Source organism: Drosophila eugracilis, unplaced genomic scaffold (genome assembly GCF_018153835.1).
Source record: "Drosophila eugracilis isolate 14026-0451.02 unplaced genomic scaffold, ASM1815383v1 contig_2154, whole genome shotgun sequence".
NCBI lineage: Eukaryota > Metazoa > Arthropoda > Insecta > Diptera > Drosophilidae > Drosophila > Drosophila eugracilis.
In genome coordinates this window covers 13525801-13552899 of record NW_024573038.1, presented here as the reverse complement: position 1 = coordinate 13552899, position 27099 = coordinate 13525801, and the positions used below count along the sequence as shown (strand labels likewise).

Below are 27099 nucleotides of genomic sequence, written 5' to 3'. Positions count from 1 at the left end.
TTTGACAGGTCGGGGGTCATAAATTTTTGGAAAAAAGGCCAAAACACAAATTGCTCATTTTTCTTGGTTTTTCTTCCATAATTCAGCCAAAACAAGTCCTAGAGCTAAGTCAAAGACTGTTTTGTACAGCTTTCGACCTCTACTTTCACCCCATAAACTTTTGTGGCCGAAGTCGGAAATTTAATTTTTAGCCAAATTTTCGCTATTTGACAGGTCGGGGGTCATCAATTTAAAAAAAAAAAAAAAAAAAAAAACTTATAAAATTAAAATGTATACTTATATGCCTTAAATTTTAATATATACTTTGCGTTTGAAATATGTGATTAGTTTACTTTGAAATACAGTGCTATTTTCCCCAAAAACAAGAAAATCCTGAATAAAGGGCCACGTGAACATTGGTTTATTCTTTTATTTTGCTGCAGACAAAAATGCATTAAAAATAAAACATCTTTATTATTGGTAAAAATATCAATGTATTTAACAGTCTGGACCGTTGGCATGCCACTATTTGGTATATAATTATGAAATTCGTCGAATCGGGAGTCCAACGTATAGTGCCACCCATTCATAAACTAACACAACACGGATTAACGAAAACATTCAACGCACACTTAATAAGATAGCCCTTGTGCCCCGCACCCACATAAGAAGTGATCTTGTACTATATCTCGTTCCGATCTTTCCAGCCATATTTCTGTCGCTGCTGTTTCTCTCTGCTGTTGCTTTGTTTGTTGCTATTATAGGATGAGCTTCTCGGAGGGGCACAGTAACAGGACCTTTGTTGGGAGTCCAGATATGATCTGCATCCCAGGGTCAAAGTGCCGGTAAATAGCATCTTCGCAGCCGCCTTGCAGCCCTTCATCATAAGATCGCTCGCTATGGACTTTTCGTAGCTATCACAGTATTTATAGAGGCATCTCTTAAAATCCAGGTCACACAACTCCTTATCGCTATTGCAGGTGTCGTAGCAAATATCGTGATCATTGCAGCAGGTCTCCATCTCTTTGGCTGGAAGATAGTCGGTGCTTATCCGGAGGCCCAGGGAGCCACAGCCATCGGCAGTGGGGGTATAGAACTTATTCTGAACAGCTCGAGGTGCTGATAAAAGGGAAAAACATACACATACATATGCAAGATGCCGGGCAATTTACATAATTCGATTTGCGTCACACACCTGGTCCACCGATATCCGGAGCGGGGCACTGATAAATGCAATTCTCGTCCACTGCCGCATCGAAAACCTCATGAACCGTGCGAAATTTGCGCACCAGAACTATAAGGTTCTTGAACACGTCACCAAATAATGCCTCCGCCGCTATAATTGCATCCCTTAGCTAAAAATCCGGGGAGAGAAGGTTGGCCATATTAGATACCATCTTTTACAGATTCACGAGAATGTATCTTACATGGACTATTGTGCTGGATCCGTATCCGGAATAGGCGTACGTGAGGAAAGTAAGAAGGTATATGGCAACTTTCATCCAGGAGAACTGCATATTTTTTTTGGTTTATCTACTATTCGTTTTAAGGTGAGATATTTGTTGTGTGCGCATAATAATAAACTATCCTAGAGATATTTGCAATAGTGTGACCAAAGGTACAACATAAAAATATACAGCCCGGCTCGCATGAATATACCAAACATTTTAAAATTCTGAGGTATTTCAGAAATGTTAAACGGTTTAAAACCTCTTCGAAGGGTGATCGAGAGAATTTTTTAAAAATTGACTTCTCGATAGTGTCTTATTCCTTACCATACTCCTCATATATCAAGATTGATTATCTGCAATAAAAAAATATATAAATCCTCTGAAATTTATCATATAAAAAACAATTGTTAAACTTTTGATCCTGGCCATTCTTTTTCAAAAGTACTACAAAACTGATTTTGTCAGTTTTAGTTTTCCAGAACTCATAAAATTAGTAAATAAGATTAAGTTGGGCCGAACTTTAAGATGTTTATGGCCAGATTACTTACTTATGAAACCACCTGATAATATGACTATCCACTGATGATTGATATATATAAATATATATTTTGTTTTAAAAAATTAAAAAAAGGAATATGAATATTTTCCGAAATATTTCCAAAACCAAAACCAAATTTTCCAAAACATCGTCGCACATATGGTGTCAAATACAAACACATTCGACTATCTGAGCATCCCGAAGCCATCTCTCCCCTTGGCCATCATCATTATCATCATCATCATCCTGTCGGTGGCAAGCGATTCGCAGATTTTACATTTCAGTTTCGTGCAAAACGTGGAAGCGGCTGGTCAACCCAAGAGAAACATTAAAGAACAAAAAAAAAAAACTAGGCTATATTGGAAAAACTCGGTCTAGAGGAACTTTGGAAAATAGAAAAACCAAAAATATTCAAATTATCCAAAAGTTAGTTTTGATAAATTACGGTTAGTTGGATGTGCTGCTTGCATTGTTCTGGCTAAACGGCAACTAACGAAAAATAAAATAAAAACTGCAAACTGCAAAAACCGGAAATTCTAGATATGTATGTATCTGTGACCTCACGATCCCTGCATATAAACCAGAAATATTATCATAATTAATTATGAAAGAAGGAGCGCTAGCATATATGTATACCCTAAAACCTCTAGTTTGTAACTTAAAAAGACACTTTACTGAAAAGTACACAAAAAATGGGTTAAAATAAAAATCTTCCGCTGATTATTGTTAAGCAAATTCATTGTTTATTCATTATTAAAAATGGCTCGTAATATGGCAGATTTTGTTTAATATAAGGCCCAATCCATTACTACATAAAACAGTTCCAATAGATCCTTCCAGACTTAACTATTAACAATGAAGTTCCTGTTGATCTTGGCCAGCCTGGCTCTCTATATAGCCCTTACTTCTGCCCGGAAATGCGATGGAGTTCCTGGTAAGTTCAACCTCAAAACTCACAAATAATTAAGCGGTTAAATACTTAATTCGAATTAAAAACAGATAAGCAGAATTGCTACGACGGTAAGAATGAAGGATTATGGGCTCAATTAAGCTCGGGACCGTATTGTAACCCAAAGCCGAATCGCAATATGTGGTACTACAACTCTGCTACTAAAAAATGCGAAGATATGAACTACAATGGATGTTATGGCAACAGGAATCGCTACTGCACATTGCAAGGCTGTCAAGCTAAATGTGTTCAAAACTAAAAAAATAATATTCGAAAATACAAAGTACATGGCTACATAATAAAATAATCTAAATGATTTTGAATTGCACTAAACGATGGAAAACTGTTTAAACTTATGATGCCTATATCGAAATTTGACTTTAAAATAATATAAAATAAAATAAAATTCAGTAAATACTTTTTTGTCAGACATTTTTTATCACAAATACTAAGCCTTCAGTGCCTCGCAGATTATTTCGTGCAGCAGATTCTACTTAACTAATTATTTGTAATTTAACAGCTAGTATTTCCTACTTTTTGGTTCAGGAAAGCTTTCAGACGACTTCCCATGAAGGAAACTAACTTTTTAGCGGCTTCTTATGGAATTTTTTGAATTTTTTTCTTCCATAATAACAGTTTTTCGATCGGTTTTGTCTATATCTTTCTTACAGGTATATTTAATATATTCCATAAATTTTCGATCATATATAAATCTGCTTGGATTATGACGACATGAGGGCAGGGCCGACTTATTCCTTTCCATAGTCCTTATATATTAAAATGATCGCTGATCTGCGATTAAAAACATATCGAAATCCTTCGAAATTAACTAAATGAACAATTGTTAAAATTACAACCAAACCCGGCACATCTTTTTTCAACGGTACACCAAACTTATTTTGGGTTTAAATATTTGGTATATAATTTTTTCAACAGCGCCATCTGCCAAGAATAAAAAAACTGATGCTTAAAATATATAAAATAATTTTATTTTAATAAACTAAAATAAGGAATATGAATACTTTTCGAAATAGTCTAACGATAACAGAGTCCTAATTTTTATGTTATCATCATCATCGTTGGTCGCCGCCTACCCGGCTGCCCGCCTGTCCATGCCGCCCCCTCTCTTTTCCGAACAACGTCGACAGCGAAGTCGACCTCGAAGTCAAGAGCTGTGGCAAGCGATTCGCAAATTTTACGTTTCAGTTTCGTGCAAAACCTGGAAGCGGCTGGTCAACCCGAGCAAAACACTAAAGAACAAAAACAACTTAAGGTAAATTGGAAAAACTCGGTCTAGATTCTAGAGGAACTTTGGAAAATAGCAAAAACAAAATATTCAAATTACCCGAACGTTAGTTTTGATTAATTACGATTAGTTGGATGTGCTACTTGCATTGTGCTGGCTTAATGGCGACCAACGAAAAACAAAAGAAAAACTGCAAGCTTTGTGCTGCAAAAACCGGACATTCTAGATATGTATGTATCTGTGATCTCACGATCCCTGCATTTTAACCAGGGATATTATCATAATTAATTTTGAAAGAAGGAGAGCTAGCTTATATGTACAGTCTGCACATAATTTATTCGTACACCCATGACTGGAAGTTTATACCCTAAAACCTTTAGTTTGTAAGTTAAAAAGATACAGAAAAAAGGGTTAAAATAAAAATCGTCCACTGATTATTGTTAAGCAAATTCATTGTTTATTCATTATTAAAAATGGCTCGTAATATGGCAGATTTTGTTTAATATAAGGCCCAATCCATTACTATATAAAACAGTTCCAATAGATCCTTCCAGACTTAACTATTAACAATGAAGTTCCTGTTGATCTTGGCCAGCCTGGCTCTCTATATAGCCCTTACTTCTGCCCGGGAATGCGATGGAGTTCCTGGTAAGTTCAACCTCAAAACACACAAATAATTAAGCGGTTAAATACTTAATTCTAATTAAAAACAGATAAGCAGAATTGCAACGGCGGTAAGAATGAAGGAATACCGGCTCAATTAAGCAGGGGACCGTATTGTAACCCAAAGCCAAATCCCAACATGTGGTACTACAACTCTGCTACTAGAAAATGCGAAGATATGGGCTACGAAGGATGTTATGGCAACAAGAATCGCTACTGCACATTACAAAGCTGTCAAGCTAAATGTATTCGAAACTAAAAAAATAATATTCGAAAATACAAAGTACATGGCTACATAATAAAATAATCTAAATGATTTTGAATTGCACTAAACGATGGAAAACTGTTTAAACTTATGATGCCTATATCGAAATTTGACTTTAAAATAATATAAAATTAAAAAAAAATTCAGTAAATTCTTTTTTGTCAGACATTTTTTATCACAAATACTAAGCCTTCAGTGCCTCGCAGATTATTTCGTGCAGCAGATTCTACTTAACTAATTATTTGTAATTTAACAGCTAGTATTTCCTACTTTTTGGTTCAGGAAAGCTTTCAGACGACTTCCCATGAAGGAAACTAACTTTTTAGCGGCTTCTTATGGAATTTTTTGAATTTTTTTCTTCCATAATAACAGTTTTTCGATCGGTTTTGTCTATATCTTTCTTACAGGTATATTTAATATATTCCATAAATTTTCGATCATATATAAATCTGCTAGGATTATGACGACATGAGGGCAGGGCCGACTTATTCCTTTCCATAGTCCTTATATATAAAAATGATCGCTGATCTGCGATAAAAAAACATATTGAAATCCTTCGAAATTAACTAAATGAACAGTTGTTAAAACTACGACACCACGAACTTATTACGAACACCAAACTTATTTTGGGTTTAAACCTTTGGTATATAATTTTTTCAACAGCGCCATCTGCCAAGAATAAAACAATCAATAGTCTGGCAGCACAGCACACAAAGTAATCGTGATATCGGGCGGGAAAATTCAAAAAAAATTATCGGTAAAAAATCAAATTTTTGTAATATGAAAGTCTGGCATATTTTGGACCTTGCATCATTAGTTTACATATTTAGCACATGGATTTTGGCAAAATTGTTCATCGGATTCTCTTACTGCTGTAAACGAAGTAAGTTAGATGTTGAAATTAAAGCTCAAAGTATGAAGAAATTTAAATAATTATGGCTGACAGACTGGCACAAATATGAGATGTCTTCCGGTCTGCGGGTAGGACTTGCCCCGCCCACTTTGCCCACTCAAGAAGGTGAGTACACAATGTCCTTGCCCTTGACAACAGGACTACAGCAGCCAAAGCGAAGAAAACGGAAAATAGTAACAGAAAAGTTAAGCGCGCTGACATCTCGTGCCTGCTTTCGCTTAATTATAACATCAAATTGAAATGCACACGGCAATTGTGTGAGCCACCTGAAATGTGACTGTGGCACGCAGGCGTCACTCGTACATATTCGGTTGCACCTGACCTTGCTGGCCTTTATTACAGCGGCCAACAAAATCAACATACATAAACATGCAAACGCAACACCCCAAAAACGTTAAAGAGCCGCTCTCGCTGTTTGCTTAAACTGGCGGAGGGCTCGTAAATATACAAAACATATTTCCCAGATTTTTTGTTCACCAACGCCGCTGCCGAAATGTCTACTGAAAACAAACAAAACACTGAGCAAAACAGCTCATCTACAAAATCGGGTATAAACTAAACGATTTAGAGTGAATTTCGTGGCTAATACTTTCTGGTAGAAAAATGTGTTTCTAAAACCTGCAAGTTCCCCAATAAACTACTTGATTTAAGATGATTTTATTCCAATGTTGAGCATCTCTTTTCTAAGAACTATAGTAAGCCAAGGTAATCCATAAATCATATCGCAGCTGACGATAAGTTCACTGAGAAAACCCATTAATTTAAAACAGAATTTCTCGATTTCCAATTTCTCGATTCCAGATGATTTGTTCTTAGCTTTACAATAATCAGGTAAATTTAAAGTTTCCAATATATCTCGTTTTCTGTTTAAGTTTGTTTTTATGATTTTACTGGCTAATCATGAAATGCAAAGCTTCATAATATTTTTAAGGCAACTTTTTCCAAGTAGCGGAGGTTAAGAAGAAAGTTTTATAGTAATTTGGTTTGTCTGTAATTCAAGAAAATATATTAGTCCAGAGATCTTATCATAGATAAAGGACAACTTATTCTTGTCAGTTTTCATTTTCCAGAACTCATAAAATTAGTAATTAAGATTAAGTTACGGGGAACTTTAAGATGTTTATGGCCAGATTACATTACTTATGAAAACAACTGATAATATGACAACCAACTGATGCTTAAAATATATAAAAGAATTTTATTTTAATAAACTAAAATAAGGAATTGGAATATTTTCCAAAACCATAACAGAGTCCTTATTTTTATCAATGTAAATTCTATATAAAATATTATATAGATTTTGGTCTCTATAAAGACTTTCGGTTCCGTGATGCCATTGTCAATTAGTTAGGCACACTATTCCGGTTGCCTTATCGCCGTTGCTGATTACGCTCCGCCTCCGCCATCCTGTGGCGATGATCCTGTTGCCGCCAAATCGTTTAGTTCCTCAAATGGAACAACACTCGAGACACTTGGCCAAAACCAAACAGCGCCGCACACATGGTGGGCAAACACAAACACATCCGACTATCCGAGCATCCCGTAGCCATCTCTCCCCTTGGCCATCATCATAATCATCATCATCGTTGGTAGCTGCCCGGCCGCCTGCCTGTCGGTGCCGCCCCCTCTCTTTTCCGAACAACCACGACAGCGAAGTCGACGTCGACGTCGAGAGCTGTGGCAAGCGATTCGCAGATTTTACGTTTCAGTTTCGTGCAAAACGTGGAAGCGGCTGGTCAACCCAAGAAAAACACTAAAGAACAAAAACCACTTAAGCTATATTGGAAAAACTCGGTCTAGACTCTAGAGGAACTTTGGAAAATAGCAAAAACAAAAAATATTCAAATTACCCGAACGTTAGTTTTGATTAATTACGATTAGTTGGATGTGCTACTTGCATTGTGCTGGCTAAACGGCGACTAACGAAAAACAAAAGAAAAACTGCAAGCTGTGTGCTGCAAAAACCGGAAATTCTAGATCTCTCGGATCTCACGATCCCAGCGTATAAACAAAACAAACAAAACAAAGCGGCACTTAACCAATAACAAAAAACAGCTTAGAAAAAACGTAAGAAAAACTAACGAAAAAAGTGACACAAATAAAGCAAAGCGCGATCGGTGTGTCCAGTCGATCTGGTACCTATATATATATATATATACAGATATTACCTATACCCCCCGAATATATCTCTATATACCACCTATAAGTCGCCCGCGAGAAAAACGCTGAGTGTTGAGTTTATTTCTGTTTCTGTGTCGGCTTCAGCGGTTTTTCGCCGTTTTTTTCTGTTATTATTGCTGGCCAAAAACGCGAAGGAAAATTCGACGGCTAGTCGGTTGGAAAATCGTGCGCTCTTAAAGTAACATATTTATTTTTAACAATTTCGCAAGCGTTCAAATTTTGCTCCAGCAAAAAAGATTCTGAACTCACAAAACCAGACAATCGCAACCAGAAGACCAACAACAATAAATAGATCGACGGCGGCGTGATCGTTAAGTAAAAGCAACAACAAAAAAAAAACCAAAACAGCGGCGGCAACGGCCGGCAAGTTGGCTCTTAAAATTTAGTTTGGTGAGTAATAGTGTTAAATAGTGTAAGAAAACAGCATCCTTTAGCCATTAGCCATAAATGCTTGCTTTCCAAAATAGAAACAAAAAGTGGAGATAAATTCGTTTTGATGATTAAGCTTTGAGTACTATAATTAGGCTGGGCGATTTAATTAGTGCAATTAGCTAATTACACTTCACATAGACAGGTAAATCTTAATTTTTGGAGTGGAAAAGATATAAAAAAGAAGTGTCGGCAGTTAATGTATGTTTTTTTTTGTTGTTTTTGCTTTGTCTTACTGAGATTTCCGAGATCTTAGTAATGCTATGATTAAGTTTATTAAGTTCGTGGTTTTGTCTATTAACGCTTCGTTTAAATAAAGGTAATCTAATTAAGTCATCTTTAAGGGTCAAAAATGATGTTAAATTAGAGGAAAATATGAAATTTTTAAAAATATGTACAAAGTTTAGTTACTTTAAACCCTTGAAAAGTATTAAATATATTTTATTTATATAATATTTTAATCTAAATTGGTTTCTTAAAAATCCCATAAAACTTGCTATTTAAAAATGGGAGTAAAGTTCAAAAACTTTAATCTATATATTCTTAGAAAAAAGATTTAATCTATATATTCTTAGAAAAAAGATTTAATCTTTGGTGAATAATTTCTAATCAACAATTTTTGTTACAGAAAAAAACATTTCAGTTAAGACTTTGAAAATGTTTTCGAAATTTTGGTATTTCTTTGCTCTGAAACGCTTTATAAATCATCAGATTCTTTGGCGACAAATTGTAAATATTCAAAACATGCTAGGAATGCAAATTTCTATATTCCTAAACATTCAAAAAAGAATCCAAAATACATCTAATAAGTCACCTCAATCCGCATTCTTTTAATATCTTATATCTCATCCCGAAAACTGGCAATTATTTCCGTTCAGTTGACCCCATTTAAATAGATTTTCTTCATGTCGCGCTTCAATAACTTCTCCCCAAACTGAGCCAAGGACTTTTCAAATCTATTCCCCAACTTTCCCATACGCATAAAAGTTATATATTTTCATAGCCATCGCTGGGGAGGAACTAGCACAAGGACAACGGAACTACTTGCTCTATAAAAACAAATCCAAGACCATAAATCTCATTTGCCCTTAGGCGGCGAGTTCGAGAAACGCTCTGAGAGAAGGCAAAATAATGCTCATATTAAAACCACGAAAAAGAAGCAAAGCTGTTATATGTTTTTATGTTATGATTACATTTAGCCGGCATTATTTTTGACGATTATTGCCATTTGGGGGGTTTATTACCCAGAAAAGGCGGAGCGGGTGTAGGGGTGGAAATCTTTATTTTTGTCAAACCAAAATGGGCAATGAATTTTCGTTTTCGTTTTTGTAACACCTCCCCCCATCGTTAACTCGAACGTATCCACTTATTCAGATAATTACATATCCTGGCGGTATGAGAAATATTATTAATGCCAACGCCTACAGCAAAAATCTTTTTCGCTTTTTGGAAATTCCCAAAAATACACCGATGACGATGATTTTCTTTCTTTTCTTTTCATACAAAAATTCTATCTATAAACTCATTTTCATATATATATATTTTTGTTTTTAAACAAATCACCTCACGTTGCTTTTAATTAATTAATAACATAATTTATGCCTTGGCTAGCCCAACGAATTAATAAATGTTGCAAGCACTGCACGTAAATTTAATTTCCCGAATCAAAAGGTCAAGTGGCCTGCAGTCACAAAATTAAGCAATCTCTTCTTTCTCTTTGGTATAAATATTTTAAAATATTTGCTAATATTCTGAATAAATCAAAGTGTCTTTATGTGAGGTGAGCCAAGTCTATGAGATGAGGTTTCATAATTTTTCCGGGGAAAATCTTTTCGAACAAGAAAAAGCTTCGAAATAAATTATGTGATTTTTTGGACATAAATTAGATTTGAGTAAAAAATTGTTAAATATTATTAAAGGGGAAAGCTTTTTTAACAATATTTTGTGATAATTATTATAAGCTTATTTATTTTTTAATATAAGAGACAGTTTACATTTTAAGTTTTTAAGTTTGATCTTAACTAAACCAGGGTTTACCCTTTAAAAACGGGAAAGTTATATATTCTATATAAAGTAAAATAAAAACAATGTTATATATATTTTTATAACATAAAATTTATTTCTCTCATTTAATCTACAAAGTAAACGCCTGTCAGGCCTTTGTTGACTCTTACAACCTTATCAGAATCTTTATGGAACCTGTAAACCCTGATCTTTCGCAATCTTGCGCTTCATTCACCTGAAATTTCCACCTTATCTCTCAGCCACTAATTCTTCCGCTTAACTTTTGTATAAAATATATTTAGAATAATACTTTTTATTGCGTTTTTCCATTCACAAAAAGCAGAAAAAGAGTGCTAGCCACCGGAAGATTAGGCAACAATTTAACATTTGGCTGGGTGGCTGGCTGGCAACGACGACCCCAATTTCCATTTCCATTTTCAAATTTGGCAGCCGCCAAGGTGAATGGGGCCGATCTTTAGAGTATGAGTGGATATATATATATATACTATATACTTTCCGATCTGAGATCGGTTGTTTGTGTTTCTTGGTCTTTGCTGCTTGGCTAATTTACAGCCCGAGTGATTGTCTACAATAATTTTTGAGAAATTATTCTCAAAACAATCCATGCACTTTGCATTAGACAACTTTAATTTATATTTCCGCACTTTTAATGCGTTGGCGTTTCATTTTCATATTTTCCTAAAGGCGTACGTAAATAAACTTGAGTGACAGCCGTTCATAAAATTAATGTGTAATAATAATAATAATAAAAAAAAACACAAAACAAAAGCCAAATTCCAAGAAAAGTTGGTTGGTATTTTTCGTAAATATCAAAATGTTCTCCTACCGCAAGGTTTACTACTACAATAAAGCCATATAGATATAGATAGTAAATATTTCTTATGGCGTAGTTATATATTTTTACGTAAGTCCCTGTTTATCAGGGTTTGCCCTTTCCCTCAGATCGTGAGGCGTGTCAATAGCATCAAGCGGTAGACAATTTGTTACGTGATTAAGAAATTTTAGCTTGGCCGTAACTTGGCAACCGACTGTGAAATTAAACGAGATGATGATACCAAGTTTGTAAATTAAAAAGGGAAAATTGTAAATCGTTTGAATTTGAGGAAAAACCAAACAGGTTGGTTAACAGTAGAGCTTTTTCTTACTCATGAAACAGTTTCTAGTTTAGATGTGAAAGAAATTTACTCTAAAAACTTGAAAAGATACAACCAAAAGGCATTACATTTCGAAAGTAATTAAGATTTTATTACTTTTTCTTCCATTAAAAATCATTTGCTTTTGCCATTCAGCATTTCCTTTATATCTTATATTATATATCATATACCACCGAAATTCGACATAAACCCTTCCGATGTCACCCATTCAAATGCCACGCCTGACTAATCCATTGTCATCTTCTTGGCCTTGGAGCCGAACTGAATCAAAGCCGTAGTTAATGATGCGCATCAATCCCTGCCCTCCAATCTGCATATTTAGGGGCACTTTTTGTGTGCAATCCTCGCAATGCTCTTCTGTGAACCAACTGGCCTAGATTGGCTCGGCAACCGCTTAAACAATAAAAGCCACTCGGGCCAGCCAAGAATATATATACAGACCTCAAACATATATAGATGGATATTGATTTTATAGTCAGATGCATCCATCTAGACTTTGCATTTTAGATGGACCGAACTCAATACCTTCTATATCATAACGTCTTTATTATTATTATTTCTTGAGTTAAATGCATCTGTGCATTAAGGCGAACCCACAAGAAATTGCCTTTGTGTCTGGGGACGCTGGGCTCTCCTTTTGTTGGCAACCAGGCAGGCAGCAAATTGAATCAAGACTGCAGTCATTGTTATTAATAATATTAGTATGTGATATTAACTGGACTGCAGGCTGCCTTTGTGTTTCGCGGTGGAAACCCTTTGGCATGCGAACTCAATTTTCCTGGTCTGAAAGTTTATAATGTCTTTTGTCGTGTGGCGCCACCCTGTCTGTCTCTGTTTCTCTGTTTTTTTTCTGTATTGATAAAACCCGGGACAGACACTTGTTGCACAGGAACTACATATAGTATATATAGTACATATCTGACCGGCGGCCTTTTCATTTCACTTTCAATTTACGAACACTACAATGGAACGACGAACGGGCCTAAAAACAAAGCCATCATCACTATACTCGGCTGGTTAATTAAACGACCATGGTCTATGGCAATGGGAGAGCTCTTTGGATTGGATTGTGGGATTCGGCGTATAAATACACCCGCCCCAAGGCAATTTGAAAGAACAATGGAGGCGGCATTTAACTAAGACCACTGCGATTTTAATGGATATGTGAACAGAACTCAAAGAACTGGAAGTACATAGAATTGGAAAGAAAGAATGCAAGTTTATGGTGGGTTCTGCAATTACAGTCGTTGCTTCCTTAAACGATTTTGGGGTCAGAATGCAGGAAAAGATTTAAATAGTTAACTCGCTAAAGTGGCTATAAAACTTCAATTTCAGAGTACATCTTTCCTTTTACTATTATTCTTTTTTTTACAAAAAGTTATATAAAATGTTATGCTAGACCCTTGGCCGCTTTGTAATTACGACTAGAGTAGCCCATTGCTTTCAATCAATCACGCTGGCTATTTGCTTTGTTATCCAAATATAACCAGACAATTCATTTCCATTTTCATTTCGATTCAATTGCAGGGAAATCGGCAGGAGGACAAGGGGCGGCGACAGGAACACCGGCAAGGACATTCGTGAAAGCGAAGGCGAGGATTGCGAAAGAGATGTCCACGGCGACTTGTGCCCGCTTCTGTACGCCTTTGACATCCGGCACAGCAGGATCCACATCAAAATTGACAACCGGAAACGGAAGCGGCAACACGATGACGTCATCGTACAAAAAGAAAATCCCATCAAACAGCAGCAGCACAACAACAGCAGCAACAGCAAATGACAGCAGCAATACAGAGACAACATTCACATTCAAATTGGGCCGCTCGAATGGTCGGAGCAGCAGCAACGTAGCCTCCAGTGAGTCATCCGATCCGCTGGAGTCCGATTACAGTGAAGAGGATCCAGACCAGGAGCAACAGAGGCCAGATCCCTCGACCAATAGCAGGAGCAGTAGTACCACCACCACTACCAGTTCCGCTGACCATGACAATGATGTCGACGAGGAGGATGATGAGGACGATGACGATGAGGAGGAGGGTAATGGACGAGATGCCGATGATGCCACTCACGATTCCAGCGAGTCCATCGAAGAGGACGATGGCAATGAGACCGACGATGAGGAAGATGACGATGAGTCCGAGGAGAGCAGCAGTGTCCAGACCGCAAAGGGAGTACGCAAATACCATTTGGACGACTATCAGATAATCAAAACAGTGGGTAAGTCGCGGATGCTGTTTATTCTGGCCCCCAACGGGGCGTATGATTGATGTTAAGGTCCTACGCTTGGGCAACCTTCAACTTGTCGTAGATAGCTTGTAGATAGTGTACGATTCGTTTTCGATCGATTGTTTCGCTTGTTTGTTTGTTTGTTTGTTGGTTTTCCCGGAAAACGGTTTAGACGTGTGCCATCCAAACTGTTACGTTTCTAGGTCAGTTCAGATGTCAAGGCTGGATGAGGTCATTGAGGGATTTATGGATGTTGTTAACATAAATGCTTGACTCTTGGTTAGTTTGTTGGATAAAGAATGTGTTGGAAAGTATTGGAAAAGAGGGAGATTTAGTTTCTAAGGAAATACACCTCTCAAAGAAGGGTCGCAGAATTTTATTTTATTTTTATTAAATTTGGAAAATAATCAAATCGAAACTTTCAAATATAAATCAAGATATTATCCACTTAGCTTCTGGTTTTCCTTATGCCACAATTGAAAAGTATATAAGCCAAATGGCAATCGTATAGATTCCAACAAAATTCTTGGGAAACACTTTTATTTCTGTCAAAAAAAGAAAATACCAATTTGGCCCACCCCCGCACACTCTCTCTCTTTACTTTGATTATTCAATTTAATTAAAAGAGTTTTCTCACCTGTTCAATCAATTCGTTTTCATCTCCAGTCGTTTCATCTGGAAAATGGGGGTATTGAAATGCCATTGTCTTGGTTTTTCTATGCTTTTTGTTTGCTATTCTTTGATTTTGCTCGACGATTCAATTTCAAATATTTATTACCTCATTTTTTTTGGGGTAACTTTGGTATGCGTTGGCTCAGCGTCAGCTTCGATTTTCTATTGCTTTTTATTGGTTTTAATGCATAAATAAATTCTTATTGATTACGCAAATTGAATGGGCCAGGCCGAAAGAGGATTACGAGCTTGTATTATGATTATTATGAGCTTTTCGCACCACAGCAGGCCGGGCAATTGTTTTCATTGCTCTGCCAGCGATCTGGCTTGCGTAAGATTTCATTTAGACAATATTTAAAGTGAGTCCGTTTACGTATATAAGATGGGCATAAGATATATATATTCTTGGACTCTGCTTAGGATCATGAATGGTTTGGGGTCTTACGTACTCGCCTGGACGCTCAACCAATTAATGGCCATAATATTTTGATTTGTTTTCCCCATTTTGACGTCTTCGGCATGAAGAGTGGAGAGCAGAGCAGTTGATTTTTTAGTATCGAACTAAATTTAGTATACAATTCAAACACTCATTAAGCCTTGTGGCATAAATATTTACTTGAGGTTTGTGGCAAGTTCAGAGCATTTTCCTGATTTATTACCGCAACATTTGCTTTACTACACGTGTGATCAATTTTGGGCTTTCCTTTCTGTTTTCCCCCTTTTTTTGCTATCAAAATCATTTAAAAACATTTACGCACCGATCGTTTCAGTTTTCCCAACTGGGGGAGTAAATAATGGCTTTTCTTGAGACCACAATTACCTTCTAAATGGTTTTTCTTCTATTGCTTTTCTTTTCTATTTCAACAGATTAATTACAGCTATAAGTTCCTTCAAACTAATGTGGGAGTTAATGGGTTTTTCTGTAGTTTCTTGGAATATTCTACTTTATTTTGATTTCAGATTCTTGATTGTTTCTAAGCAATTAATTTTAAAGGAGATTAATAAGTTTGGTGGAAAGAAACTTCACAAACAAAATTGATTTTTGTAAAATATTTCAGAAATCTTTGGAAAACTCTTCTTTAACTTAACTCTCCTGAAACAAATTTATTAAACCTTCTTTGTTTTCATATTTCACTCCCTTTCATCGCATGTAAATAAAAGTAAAATCTCCTATAAAAGATTCATTTTATTTACCTTATCTTGATCTTGCCCTATGTCAAGGGGCGGATGTACCATAGTATTTCCGGTCTACAGCCATTGTTTAAAACTTCTCAGTCAGCACCTCTTCTTTGCTATGAGTAATTCCACCGGACTCCCTTCCGCATTTGCCTTCAACAATCGACGGTGCTGATACCCAGTTAAAAGCACACACCACACGTCGTATGAGTAATCTAGCATGGATTTCAAACAATTGCCAGAACCAGCACAAAAAGGTATTGAGTGCGATTTTCGAGAGAAATCCGCAAAAAAAAAAAAAAAAAAAAAATAAACCAGAGCGGATATCATGCCATGCACACGCATAGCATCCCAAAATGAAAATGGGAAAATGTTCTGCCAGGGAATTAATGCCAGTGAGTCACGCTACTACTTAGGGCATACGGTTAATCAGCCGGTATATATTTTCCTCTCGATAATAACAATAACAGCCAATGGATAGATGGGAGCATCATCGCCTTAATTTGCGGAAAAGCCAATGGATGCTGAAAACAATATGGCATGGAAATATGAAGAAAAACCGCAAACAGCCAAAGAGAAATAAAAACTCTAAGCATATGCCCTCTCAAGATTTACTATAAATATTGATAGTTGCTTGTTTGTTGCTTGTTTCGAAATCCCATTGATTAGCCAGCGACCTCAGGTCTCCTTCGAAAATACTATTAAAAAAAAGGGGATTTTCTCTGTTGAACTTTTCTCAAGAAATGTTTTTAAATTTTCGGAAAACAACAGCCGAACTTTTGTGTTTTCCTTTTGGGAAACAAACAAAACATGTTTTTATTTGTACACGTTCTGGCTGCATGTGATTCGATGGATCAACAATCAGAAAATGCCATTAGCTTTGGCCTTAAACCTGTCAAACAAACGGCTGAGTTGCAATTAACTTGGCAGTGGAATGGACTCTCGGCTGTAACTCGAAAAGGAAATGTATTCGCTTCGGTTAACTGGATTGAAGTCTCTTGGCTGTCTCAGCAAGAGTTTTATTTGAGTGAAAGTCCATGTCTTATCATTGCTAAAGTATCCGGGAAGAAAGTTTGTATTGTCTTAAGAAAGCAACAACCAGGATCTTTTAGTGAGTTTGAGAAGTAACTTTAAGTTCTGACTTCAACTGAGAAAGATCATTTATGGTTTAAGATTTATCATAGATTTAGTCCTCTTTTAACTACTTTATAATATACATTATCAAACCTCTTACAAAGTAATATTTGACTATAAACATATTAATATCCCAATAACCAAGATCGTTTAATTTCCAAAAAGGATCAATAACCCCATCAATTAGCCACGCAAAAGTTATAAATTTGCCTTTGGTGTCCCACTTTTTCACAGACTAAGTAGAGCCAATGCGGAAATCTCTGACAATTGAGGTGGTGACCTTATGTTTTCCCTTAAGCCCACCAAAGCTAATATATCAACTTGACAAATTTTCCCAGTGGGGGGTGTCTTTCTCAATGGAACGTATGTGGACCGACCGATGTGGGAATACGGAAAGAAAGCTTGGGTAGCTGGGCACTGGTAGCAATCCTTTCAGTCTGGGCCATTGATTGATGGATTTTTGCAAAGATAAATATTTACGCATGATTCTCGGAAACACAAATTCAGCTGGGACATAAAATTTGGCCAAAACACAAGAGCGCATTGCCGTTTTGGCCAATTGAAATCAAATTGAAATTGGCGAGTGTCAGACGGGGATTCCTTTTGGGTTCCGTTCTTTTGTGCTTTTAGCATAAATTGATTTTTAAATAATAAAAGCCAATCAAATTTCGAGCGGCTAAATGTATCTGTCAGATACCGAACACATGTCCCAGTGGTTGTTGTCCGTGTAGAACAACAAGTTGTATGTCGACGTTCCGTCTGCAAAGTATAACTCATAGTTCAAATGAAAATATGAAAAACCTCCCTCCTCTGTTTTTTTGTTGTGTGCTAAGTGCCTTACAAAAAATATATACATTTAACATTTCTATCTATATCTATCTATATAAGTAATAAGCATTTTTGGCTGTGCTTGGCCGCATGAAAAGACAAAATCAGTCAACGGGAAATTTACGATCGCATGGAAAATTTGAATTCGCCTCGCCCGATCTCTGTAAACTTTGTGAAGCCCGAAGCAAAATTTTGAATTTTATTTCAACAAAATCGAGCCAACGTATAAGCAAATATTATAGAAATTATTATTTGGCAATCTGCCGAAAACTGAAAACTGAAAAGACCCCCCCATGGGCCCTCTTCCCTCTCATCTGGCGGTGAGAACTGCCTTTGTGGGGACCCAGTCGGGATCTAGATTTTAGCATCCTCCGCCTTCTTTTTTTGCAAACATTAAACGAGGAGCATTCGCATATAAAACTGCGTTATAAGCACACTTTGTGTCTTATTTATAAAAGGTGACCTAAAAATGCATTTTGCACTCTGGCAAATATAGACAAATTGAACTGCACCCATTTGGCCGAAATAGACGCGGAATGATTTTTTATATTTCAACATCAGTTTTATGTTCGATCACGCCGCCTCCCACTTTCAACTTTTGTGGTTTTGTAAGATTGTACCGTGAAAACTTGACAAATGTGAAAATACATCGACAGGCAGGGGCAGGTGGGCTAATATCTATATGCTATATGGTAAATGGTAAACATCTGTTTTGAAAGTGCCATAAATCGCTTAAGTTATGACCGGGATGTCGCCAGAGGAAAGGGTGATTGAGCAAGGTGTGTGGTTCACTAGGCGAATGGGTGACTTCCTTAGCGAAGATCTTTTTTAATTTTAGGTCAATAATGTTTTTTGAATAAATATATATGATTACTACTACTATACTACTGCTATACTACTGTACTACTGAACTACTACTAAACTACTACCAAACTATTACTAAACTACTACTAAACTACTACTATACTACTACTATACTACTACTATACTACTACTATACTACTACTATACTACTACTATACTACTACTAAACTACTACTAAACTACTACTATACTACTACTATACTACTACTATACTACTACTATACTACTACTATACTACTACTAAACTACTACTAAACTACTACTAAACTACTACTATACTACTACTATACTACTAGTATACTACTACTATACTACTACTAAACTACTACTAAACTGCTACTATACTACTACTATACTACTACTATACTTCTACTATACTACTACTAAACTACTACTAAACTACTACTAAACTACTACTAAATTACTACTATACTACTACAATACTACTACTATACTACTACTTCTATATTATAAATGCAATTCTTTTATATCACTTCCTAAAGAAACACATTGGATCAAAATAAATAAAAATTGTCCAAGTCTTCATATTAAAATTCGAGTAATTCTTAGAAATTTCAAAAATAATTTCTTAGACTTTTGGATTATGAAAAATTGTCTTTCCATAGCTAAAGCTGGGCAATTATTTCCAAGAATTTGTATAAATGAAAACTATTTATGTGCCTGTTTATAAGGAAACTATCAAGTGTAAATATTTTTGCTATCTTCAGTTTCTAATTGAGAATTCGTCAATATTTAACCAGAACTAGCAACTAAAGTGCGATTGTTATAATTAACTGAGAGTATAAATTAGTAATATTGTAAATATTTTCAAGGACTACCTCAAAAAGTGGCAAAAACAGATAATCAAAAGTACAAATTGTAATATCAACAACAAGTTCCCAGCGGTGAACTTAATGAGTTCAGTCCGTCAACAATTATGAAGTGACCTAAATTGTTCTTTGTTTATTATTATTTACAACAGCTTTTAAATAACTGATTTTAATGCCTACTTGGAAATGTTTAAACTTAAGATCATGCCAGAATTATTTTTAACCTGGCCTCCAGAGCGTCGTGTCTTTCTTTATTTATGAATCTTTAAACAAACTTTGCTTCGACGAACTGCATAAAACGCAATTAACTTTATTTAACTTGGTCAGATGGCAGATACCAGCTGGCAGCGAGAATTGCAAATGGTGCCAAGTTTTTATTCGCATTTACATGCCCTGCCCTGATGTTCGGGAAACTTTTTACAGTATTTTGACTTTTTGGCACACACATAATTTATTAAAAACAGAAACAGATATTACCAACCGTCCGACTGCAATGATTTTTATTTGCCAGTGCAAATGAAAGGCATTCATCCATCAGATGGATGTCTGTCTGAGAGACGGACGGACTGCATCCATGGGATGGCAATTTCACTGGACAGTTTATGGCATCGCTTCATCGTCAAATAGAAAGTTGCATGTATTATGTAAAATATGTTTCGCCATTTTCCACGCACTTTTTGCTCTGCAGTTGCAGCTCTCATGTGCCTGCCTGCCTCGTCTGCCAATTGCCAACAGGTTTTGCCACATCTCAGCCAGACTTTAATTGTGGCCGACTATCGACTCCGTCGTCTGCGGCATCGTCTGACACTGGCAGAAATGTGGGAATAATAAATATTTATATTATATTTTTAATATACCAATTTACATGTGTTTTTAATCATCACATATGTTAAACCTTATATCATCATAAATGATATTTAAATTTATTTATTTGGTTTTTTATATTGAAAATATAAAATTTAAAAGGATTTTCTATACATCAGTATAGCGCAACCAAAAATATATATTTTTTTAAACATATTTTAACACATTTAGTTTAGTTTAGTTTAATTTAAGTCATGATAATAGTTCTCAGTGCATTCCTTTAATCTTTGTTTTGTCTGCTCTGCAGCTGTCACAATTTCACTTTGGCCAGACATTTAGGAGCAGCCGGCGGGCAGTTACCAATCGAGGTAGTGGAAGTGGAATTGGAAGTGGTGGTTAAGACATCGGTAAAAGCACTTTCCTTTGCACTAGTCGATATCGTCTTGAGGTGGAGTGGATCGTATACGAGGTGCTAAGAGATCAGTTTAAATGTTTGCCGAGTGCGAAGATGCCGCTTCTTTTTGGAAAGCGTGCTTGAAAAGCATTTGAAACTTACAGAGGGGATTCACTATTTACACAGTCATTGTACTTGACATAAACTTGCGGATTATGTGGATTTAATTTAACATTAAGATGGGCTTAAGATGCACTGCAAGTTTGTGTTGGTTAGTTTTTGAGTTTATCTAAAACAGAGGGGTGCTCTACGCCTATGCTTTGAGTGCTTATTTGTTTTTGTAAATATCCGCTGCATATGGACTTGCTCTCCCATAAGCTTTGAGGGCTCTCTGCGTTATTCCTTCAACAATTTTTCGTGTTCCTCTTTCTGCGTCGTTCCGTCGCTAACTGTTCTTTTTTCTTTCTCCATCATCCTCGAACACTTTGCACTGGAATTCATTCCTTGTAACTTCGGTTTGCTCTTTGGAGTTTATTCCGCAGTGGAATGGAGCAGTGCAATTGGTTAGCGAAAAAAGCTGTTTTTCTTTCTCTCAGTGCACAGCTGCAAACCAACACAAAAGCGACACTAAAAATATGAACGCTTTCTTGAATTTGTGTCAGTAAATGGTTTACCGTAAGACGAATTTGAGTACCACTGATTAAGAAAATAAATCGTAACTCTTAATAGTTAAGATATGAAAATGCAGGATTATAGTTTTTAGTCTTGTGTTCATCCTCACCTAACTTAAGAACCTATTTAGTAACTGTGACTCACCGTAAACATAGGCAGATAAATGTAAATATTGGAAATGATTATTATCCAGATCAGGAATCTCAAAATTTCACTTGTTTACATCTCCAGCAACCTTCTCCCCTCTCCCTCTGAAATTATGAATAAAGTTGGATAAAATTTTCCACTATGAAAACATGTAAATATTTAAAAAACTATTTTCTCCAGAGAGCGAAGCCGAATTCCTGTTGCCATCCCGCGGCCACCGGAATTATTCCACACACACACACACACACACATCGGCAAGGCATGCAACTTGTTGCCAGCCAGAACTTTCAGTTTTTCTCCCAATTATTTCCCAACAATATTTTTGATTATTTCCTGCCATTTGGTTGTTTCTTCACGCTTCGTAATCAAAATCCCATGCAAAGTGCCGGTGTCTGCAATTCCGCCTCCGAATTTGAATTCCAACCATAAAATCATCCATCATTGGCTGTAGTTATATCTGCTTGATTTATATCGTCTGGGGCATTTTCAATATTTATTTCCCGCTTAGCTAAATTTCAAATTTCCGATGCCAAGGCGAAAATCTCGGAGAGATTTTCCATAAATGCATGTTTTATGAGCTGTTTATTTATGATGGTTTAATTAGTTATTGCAACATTTAGTAGGGGTGTTCAAAGTTCGTTTGTTTTTCGGGGGGGTTCCTCTTGTTTGGCTTTTGTTTTCACTTGAGCAATCTGTCTATAAAAATGTTTCAAGCACTCTGGAATTTGTTTGGCTCTTAGGGAATGTATTTCTTGGGAAATTCTGAAAATCTGCAAATCTGCTTTTAAAAGCACAAATTTTCTACTAATTTCACAAAAATTGTTATGAGCTCATTGGATGCCTCACGTCTCTGGGTTTTATCAGTGGGGTTCTCATACTTCTCAGCCTCAGTTTGCACGCTTTTTCATCCCCACTTTAGAGGTTATATAAGACCATTGCCTTGCTGAATCATTGAAACTACGTAACGAAAAACCGATTTGTGTTGGGCAAAAAGAACAATTCATTAATTACAATGTCTGGAATCATATTTTGATTTGGACGTGTAATGCTTGCCCCTTTCAGGTGCACCTAAATGGGGCGGGAGAAGCGTTATATACAGTGCCCGCTTACAGTTATGGACAGAATAATAGTGCTAACTTCTTAAACTTATAAACTTAAGATAAAAACATTAACTTATGTTCAAGTTTTAAAAATTAGTTCCCTGCTTAATTGCAATAAACAATGTAATACGGGTCTTAGAACTTATTTTTCTGACCTCAACTGTAGGTAGCCAACTATTCTGGCAAGTTTTTGTTCATTCGGCATGTTTAGTTTAACTTTGTGGGAGGAACAACGCACGTGGCAAATGATTGTGGCCGAGTTCAATAATCTGCTCACTTTTGCTTTATTACATTGAAAATCACGGCTAATTATTGTTGGCATGATCGGGAACACCGAACATCGCGCACACAGGGAAAACGTGCTGAAAAACTAAAAGCATCTGCAGAAAAGGAAAACTTTTTCCGCTCCTCCTCTACGCCCTGGCGAGCAGCTTGGAATTGGAAATGATTGCGTTTCGGTTTTTGATTTATAAGACAAATCAATTTGTAGCCGTTTTGTTGTTTCGGCATGCCATGGAAAACAGGGCAGAAGAAAACGAGAAGAAGAAATTTTCCGCCGTCGCTCAGTTGGCCATAAGTGTATCTGGCCGAAAGTGTTTATGTGAAATCCGAGTGGCTCACACGCTCCGTGTTTCCTTTCCTGCCAGTTAGTCACTCGTTCGCCCACCGAAAGTGAGTGCCCAGCGAGTCAGACGTTAGCCCAATTAAAAACTCAAGGTTGAGAAAATCTCGGCCGGGCGTGTAAGCCAACACCCCAAGCCGGCCATGTAACCAGGTAGCCGCAATGGTAGTAGTAGTAGTAGTAGCTTGTATTTGTAACCTCAAAACGTGCTCGACAGTGAAAATAGTAATTATGCACCCTCCGCCCATGTGCAATGTACAGCAGGGGTGCAATAAATAGGGCCGACTATATCTTGGAAAATGAAATGTTTTGATAAGTACTATAAATTCTTCAAAAATATATATTATATATGAAATCAAAAGTTACTAGAAAATTCTATGGAAATATAACTTATAGTTGCTTAGTTCTATTTTTTTTAACCTCTGCTGTTTTCATTCTTACGTTTGGGGTAAGCCGAGACCTTTGCCATATCGTTTGCAAAACACTTTAATGGGGAATGCCCCGATATTTAAGAATGCTGTTTGCGGTTTTAGCCTCGATGCACTCGATAATCCGATACCCTACATTACAACTTTGTCTGCCTTTCAGGTACTGGAACCTTTGGTCGAGTGTGCTTATGTCGCGATCGCATTTCGGAGAAGTACTGTGCCATGAAGATTTTGGCCATGACCGAAGTCATTCGTCTCAAACAGATTGAACACGTTAAGAACGAGCGGAATATATTGAGAGAAATTCGACATCCGTTTGTCATCAGTCTGTAAGTAAAACAATGTGGAAAATATTTAATATTTTATATTTCTTTTAAAAAGTTCTTTGTTTTCAATTTTTTAAATAAGATTTGTATATTTTTTTAAACTTAAAATGATTTTTTTTTTTATACAAACGGGAATATAAATCAATATGTCGCTGTACTTCGCTGACTTCCTACAAATTATTTATACAATAAAAATATTTTCCAAATTTTAAAAATTCATTAATTTATCGATTTGTTTTCTTACAGGGAATGGTCCACAAAGGACGAATCAAATCTGTATATGATCTTCGATTATGTCTGCGGCGGAGAGCTGTTCACATATCTGCGAAATGCAGGAAAATTCACTAGTCAAACTTGTAAGTACCTGAAAGTTCCAATCCGAACTCTTATCTAATGGAAATGACCTATCTTTTAGCCAACTTCTATGCGGCTGAGATCGTCAGTGCTTTGGAATACCTACATTCACTGCAGATTGTCTATCGGGACCTGAAGCCAGAGAATCTGCTAATCAATCGGGATGGCCATTTGAAAATAACAGATTTTGGATTTGCCAAGAAACTGAGAGATCGCACTTGGACATTATGTGGAACGCCCGAGTATATAGCACCCGAGATAATCCAGTCCAAGGGGCATAATAAGGCTGTAGATTGGTGGGCATTGGGTGAGTCTTGACTCAGTAACTTTTGTAGTTTAAAATACTTATAGAGACATATTTTTTAGGAGTTCTTATCTACGAAATGCTGGTGGGCTATCCACCCTTCTACGATGAACAGCCCTTCGGAATCTATGAGAAGATATTGAGCGGTAAAATTGAGTGGGAGCGTCATATGGATCCCATTGCCAAAGACTTGATCAAAAAGCTGCTGGTGAATGATAGAACCAAGCGACTGGGCAACATGAAGGTGAGATTCATACTCAATTTTTCAAAAATATACATAAATATATAGAAAAGTCTCAATGATCTAAAATGGAAACGGAATAAATAAATAAACAAATATTTTGGAGCATTAAGTTTGTTCAGCTGCTGTGCCATCAATCAAGTTTTTCCTTTTATTTCATTGATTTTCCCATTAATGATTAGTAAATTTAGCCCTGTCAAAGTTTATTTATTTATTTATTCCACCTCTTTAAACTCTACCATCCTTTTGACTTAGCAGTTTTATGCCTGCCCCTGAAAATCTTTGGCAAGCTTTTCGTTAACATTTTCCGGCTTATTAGTCCCCATATTTATAGAGAATTGTTTACACTTGTCGCGGTTGGATGGTCAGATTTTGTTGCTGGCATTAAAAATTGCATCGCATATATCAAAAATTAATTGTTGGCTATCGCAAATAGCTCTGCACATGCCCGTTGTCAGTTAGCCTAATACATTTTCTTCAAAATCATTTTTCTTATTTCCCCTCGAATTTTCGACACGGTTGTTGTTGTTTTTTTCCCCCTTTTTTTTTTTTTAATAGATTTGTCGCGCGTTTTTGCAACACGAGCCAGCCAAATGCAAAACGTTATTTATGTCTAATATTTTGTATTTTATTCTATGTTTTGCCCCCCCGATTTCGGAATACCTCCCACTAACGCTCACTACCAACACATACAGAATGGCGCCGATGACGTGAAGAGGCATCGCTGGTTCAAGCACTTGAATTGGAATGACGTCTACAGCAAGAAACTTAAGGTGAGTTCAAGGGTTCGCTTTCTTGATAGAATTTTCCTCTTTTAATTAGCAGTAATTGTGGTTATTACTTTTTGTGGATTTTGTCAGTCATCGTTTTTTGCTTTCGTTGGCCAAGTTTATTTGTCAGTCGGCCAATGTATTTTTATACGTTCTCGTAATTAAAAGCAAATAAACAAATCAGTTTTCCAAATTAGCTGTGCCTTTAGTTAATGACCGCAGCGTCTATTTTGGCCATACGGGTGGGTGTTAGACTCATAAATCTACCGATTCCCTCTGGCCAGCCCAGCTGGTCCAAGTGCGAGTGAAATGTAACAAAAGGGGGCATTTCTCATCTTGGGTAGAAGAAGGTGTTAATTGCTCACATGAACGCCCCCACCATTCGGCGGGAGTCAATGGGTTAAATGCGTCAGAAATGATTGTTACAAACGTGCTGAATTTTGCACACATTTTGCAGTTTTTTTGCCCGCTAATCACGTATGTTTTGTGGTGATATTTTAAAGGGAAAAGCTGAAGGTTTTTTAAAGCATTTTTCTTTACATTTTGTAGATTTAATGCCGTATTTTTCTTGCTCAAAACTAGCATATAGGAGTGAAAGTTACAATGTATTAATTTTGAATTAATGGACTTACAGTAAGATCTTTATTTTACCAACATTAAAACCCTCATAAATAACCAATAATTATTAAAAAAATATATATGATATTCACATCAAATAATTATAATAATTTTTCAAATTTATTTCAATTTATAGCCACCAATTATGCCTGATGTACATCATGATGGTGATACCAAAAATTTTGATGATTATCCCGAGAAGGATTGGAAGCCAGCCAAGGCAGTAGACCAAAGAGATTTGCAGTACTTCAATGATTTCTAAATAAGAGCCGAGAAATTGTAGATTGTTTTTATTTTGTTTTCCGTTGAAAATTGTTATAATTTGCGACAGCAAGAACATTCATTATTTATACTTGCAATTAAGTGTTTAAAGTGCTGTGCTAATGCAATGATATGTAACGGTACATATATCTATCTATACATAAACTATATTATAATATTACGACTATACATAAACATACACCAACCCCCCCGTACATAGTAAGACTAAGTTTATACCCGTAATGTTATGTCTAGCAAGTGGCGTCTATAATTATTTATATAAATGTTCAAATCGAGAGCAGTCCCCATACACCTATATAAGTACAGCTAAAGTACGGTAAAGAATATATTCATAAAAAGCAACAAAATATTAACGTAAAACGTTGAATAAAGTGATACAAATTGAAATTCTGTCTGGTCTTTGTATTTTTATTTTCGACTATATTTCTTTACTTTCGGTGGGATTAGTTTTGGATCCGTAAATCTGTCAGATCTTGAACACGAGTCACTCTGTTGCAAAGCGTTGTCGAGTGGG

At 36.2% G+C, this 27099-nt stretch overlaps 4 protein-coding genes across 7 annotated transcripts; 3 read left to right on the top strand and 1 right to left on the bottom strand.

Moving 5' to 3' along the window:
- Positions 1-411: 411 nt before the first annotated feature.
- LOC108118183 (group XIIA secretory phospholipase A2) lies at positions 412-1612 on the bottom strand. Its single transcript, XM_017230741.2, has 3 exons — positions 1407-1612; positions 1175-1334; positions 412-1098 (listed from the first exon to the last, which is right to left on the bottom strand). Exons 1-3 carry the CDS (start codon positions 1494-1496, stop codon positions 662-664), a joined length of 687 nt encoding a protein of 228 aa, XP_017086230.1. The 5' UTR covers positions 1497-1612; the 3' UTR covers positions 412-661.
- A 492-nt stretch (positions 1613-2104) lies between these two features.
- Positions 2105-3833, top strand: LOC108118190 (protease inhibitor carrapatin-like). 2 transcript variants are annotated; one of them, XM_017230752.2, is made up of 3 exons: positions 2105-2512; positions 2799-2902; positions 2968-3833. In XM_017230752.2, exons 2-3 carry the CDS (start codon positions 2824-2826, stop codon positions 3174-3176), a joined length of 288 nt encoding a protein of 95 aa, XP_017086241.1. In that variant the 5' UTR covers positions 2105-2512; positions 2799-2823; the 3' UTR covers positions 3177-3833. The 2 variants fall into 2 exon arrangements, with proteins under 2 accessions (XP_017086241.1, XP_041674151.1); XM_041818217.1 differs by having other exon boundaries at positions 2105-2902.
- A 296-nt stretch (positions 3834-4129) lies between these two features.
- On the top strand, positions 4130-5217 carry LOC108118189 (mambaquaretin-1-like). 2 transcript variants are annotated; one of them, XM_017230750.2, is made up of 3 exons: positions 4130-4190; positions 4708-4811; positions 4877-5217. In XM_017230750.2, exons 2-3 carry the CDS (start codon positions 4733-4735, stop codon positions 5083-5085), a joined length of 288 nt encoding a protein of 95 aa, XP_017086239.1. In that variant the 5' UTR covers positions 4130-4190; positions 4708-4732; the 3' UTR covers positions 5086-5217. The 2 variants fall into 2 exon arrangements, with proteins under 2 accessions (XP_017086239.1, XP_017086240.1); XM_017230751.2 differs by having other exon boundaries at positions 4150-4190; positions 4718-4811.
- Positions 5218-5842: 625 nt separating this feature from the next.
- LOC108118228 (cAMP-dependent protein kinase catalytic subunit 3) lies at positions 5843-26972 on the top strand. Of its 2 annotated transcripts, XM_017230809.2 has the most exons (9): positions 5843-5974; positions 6038-6109; positions 13321-14010; positions 23851-24019; positions 24263-24372; positions 24432-24677; positions 24737-24918; positions 25611-25688; positions 26440-26972. In XM_017230809.2, exons 1-9 carry the CDS (start codon positions 5872-5874, stop codon positions 26563-26565), a joined length of 1776 nt encoding a protein of 591 aa, XP_017086298.1. In that variant the 5' UTR covers positions 5843-5871; the 3' UTR covers positions 26566-26972. The 2 variants fall into 2 exon arrangements, with proteins under 2 accessions (XP_017086298.1, XP_017086299.1); XM_017230810.2 differs by lacking the exons at positions 5843-5974; positions 6038-6109 and adding an exon at positions 7713-8575.
- The last annotated feature ends 127 nt before the right edge of the window (positions 26973-27099 follow it).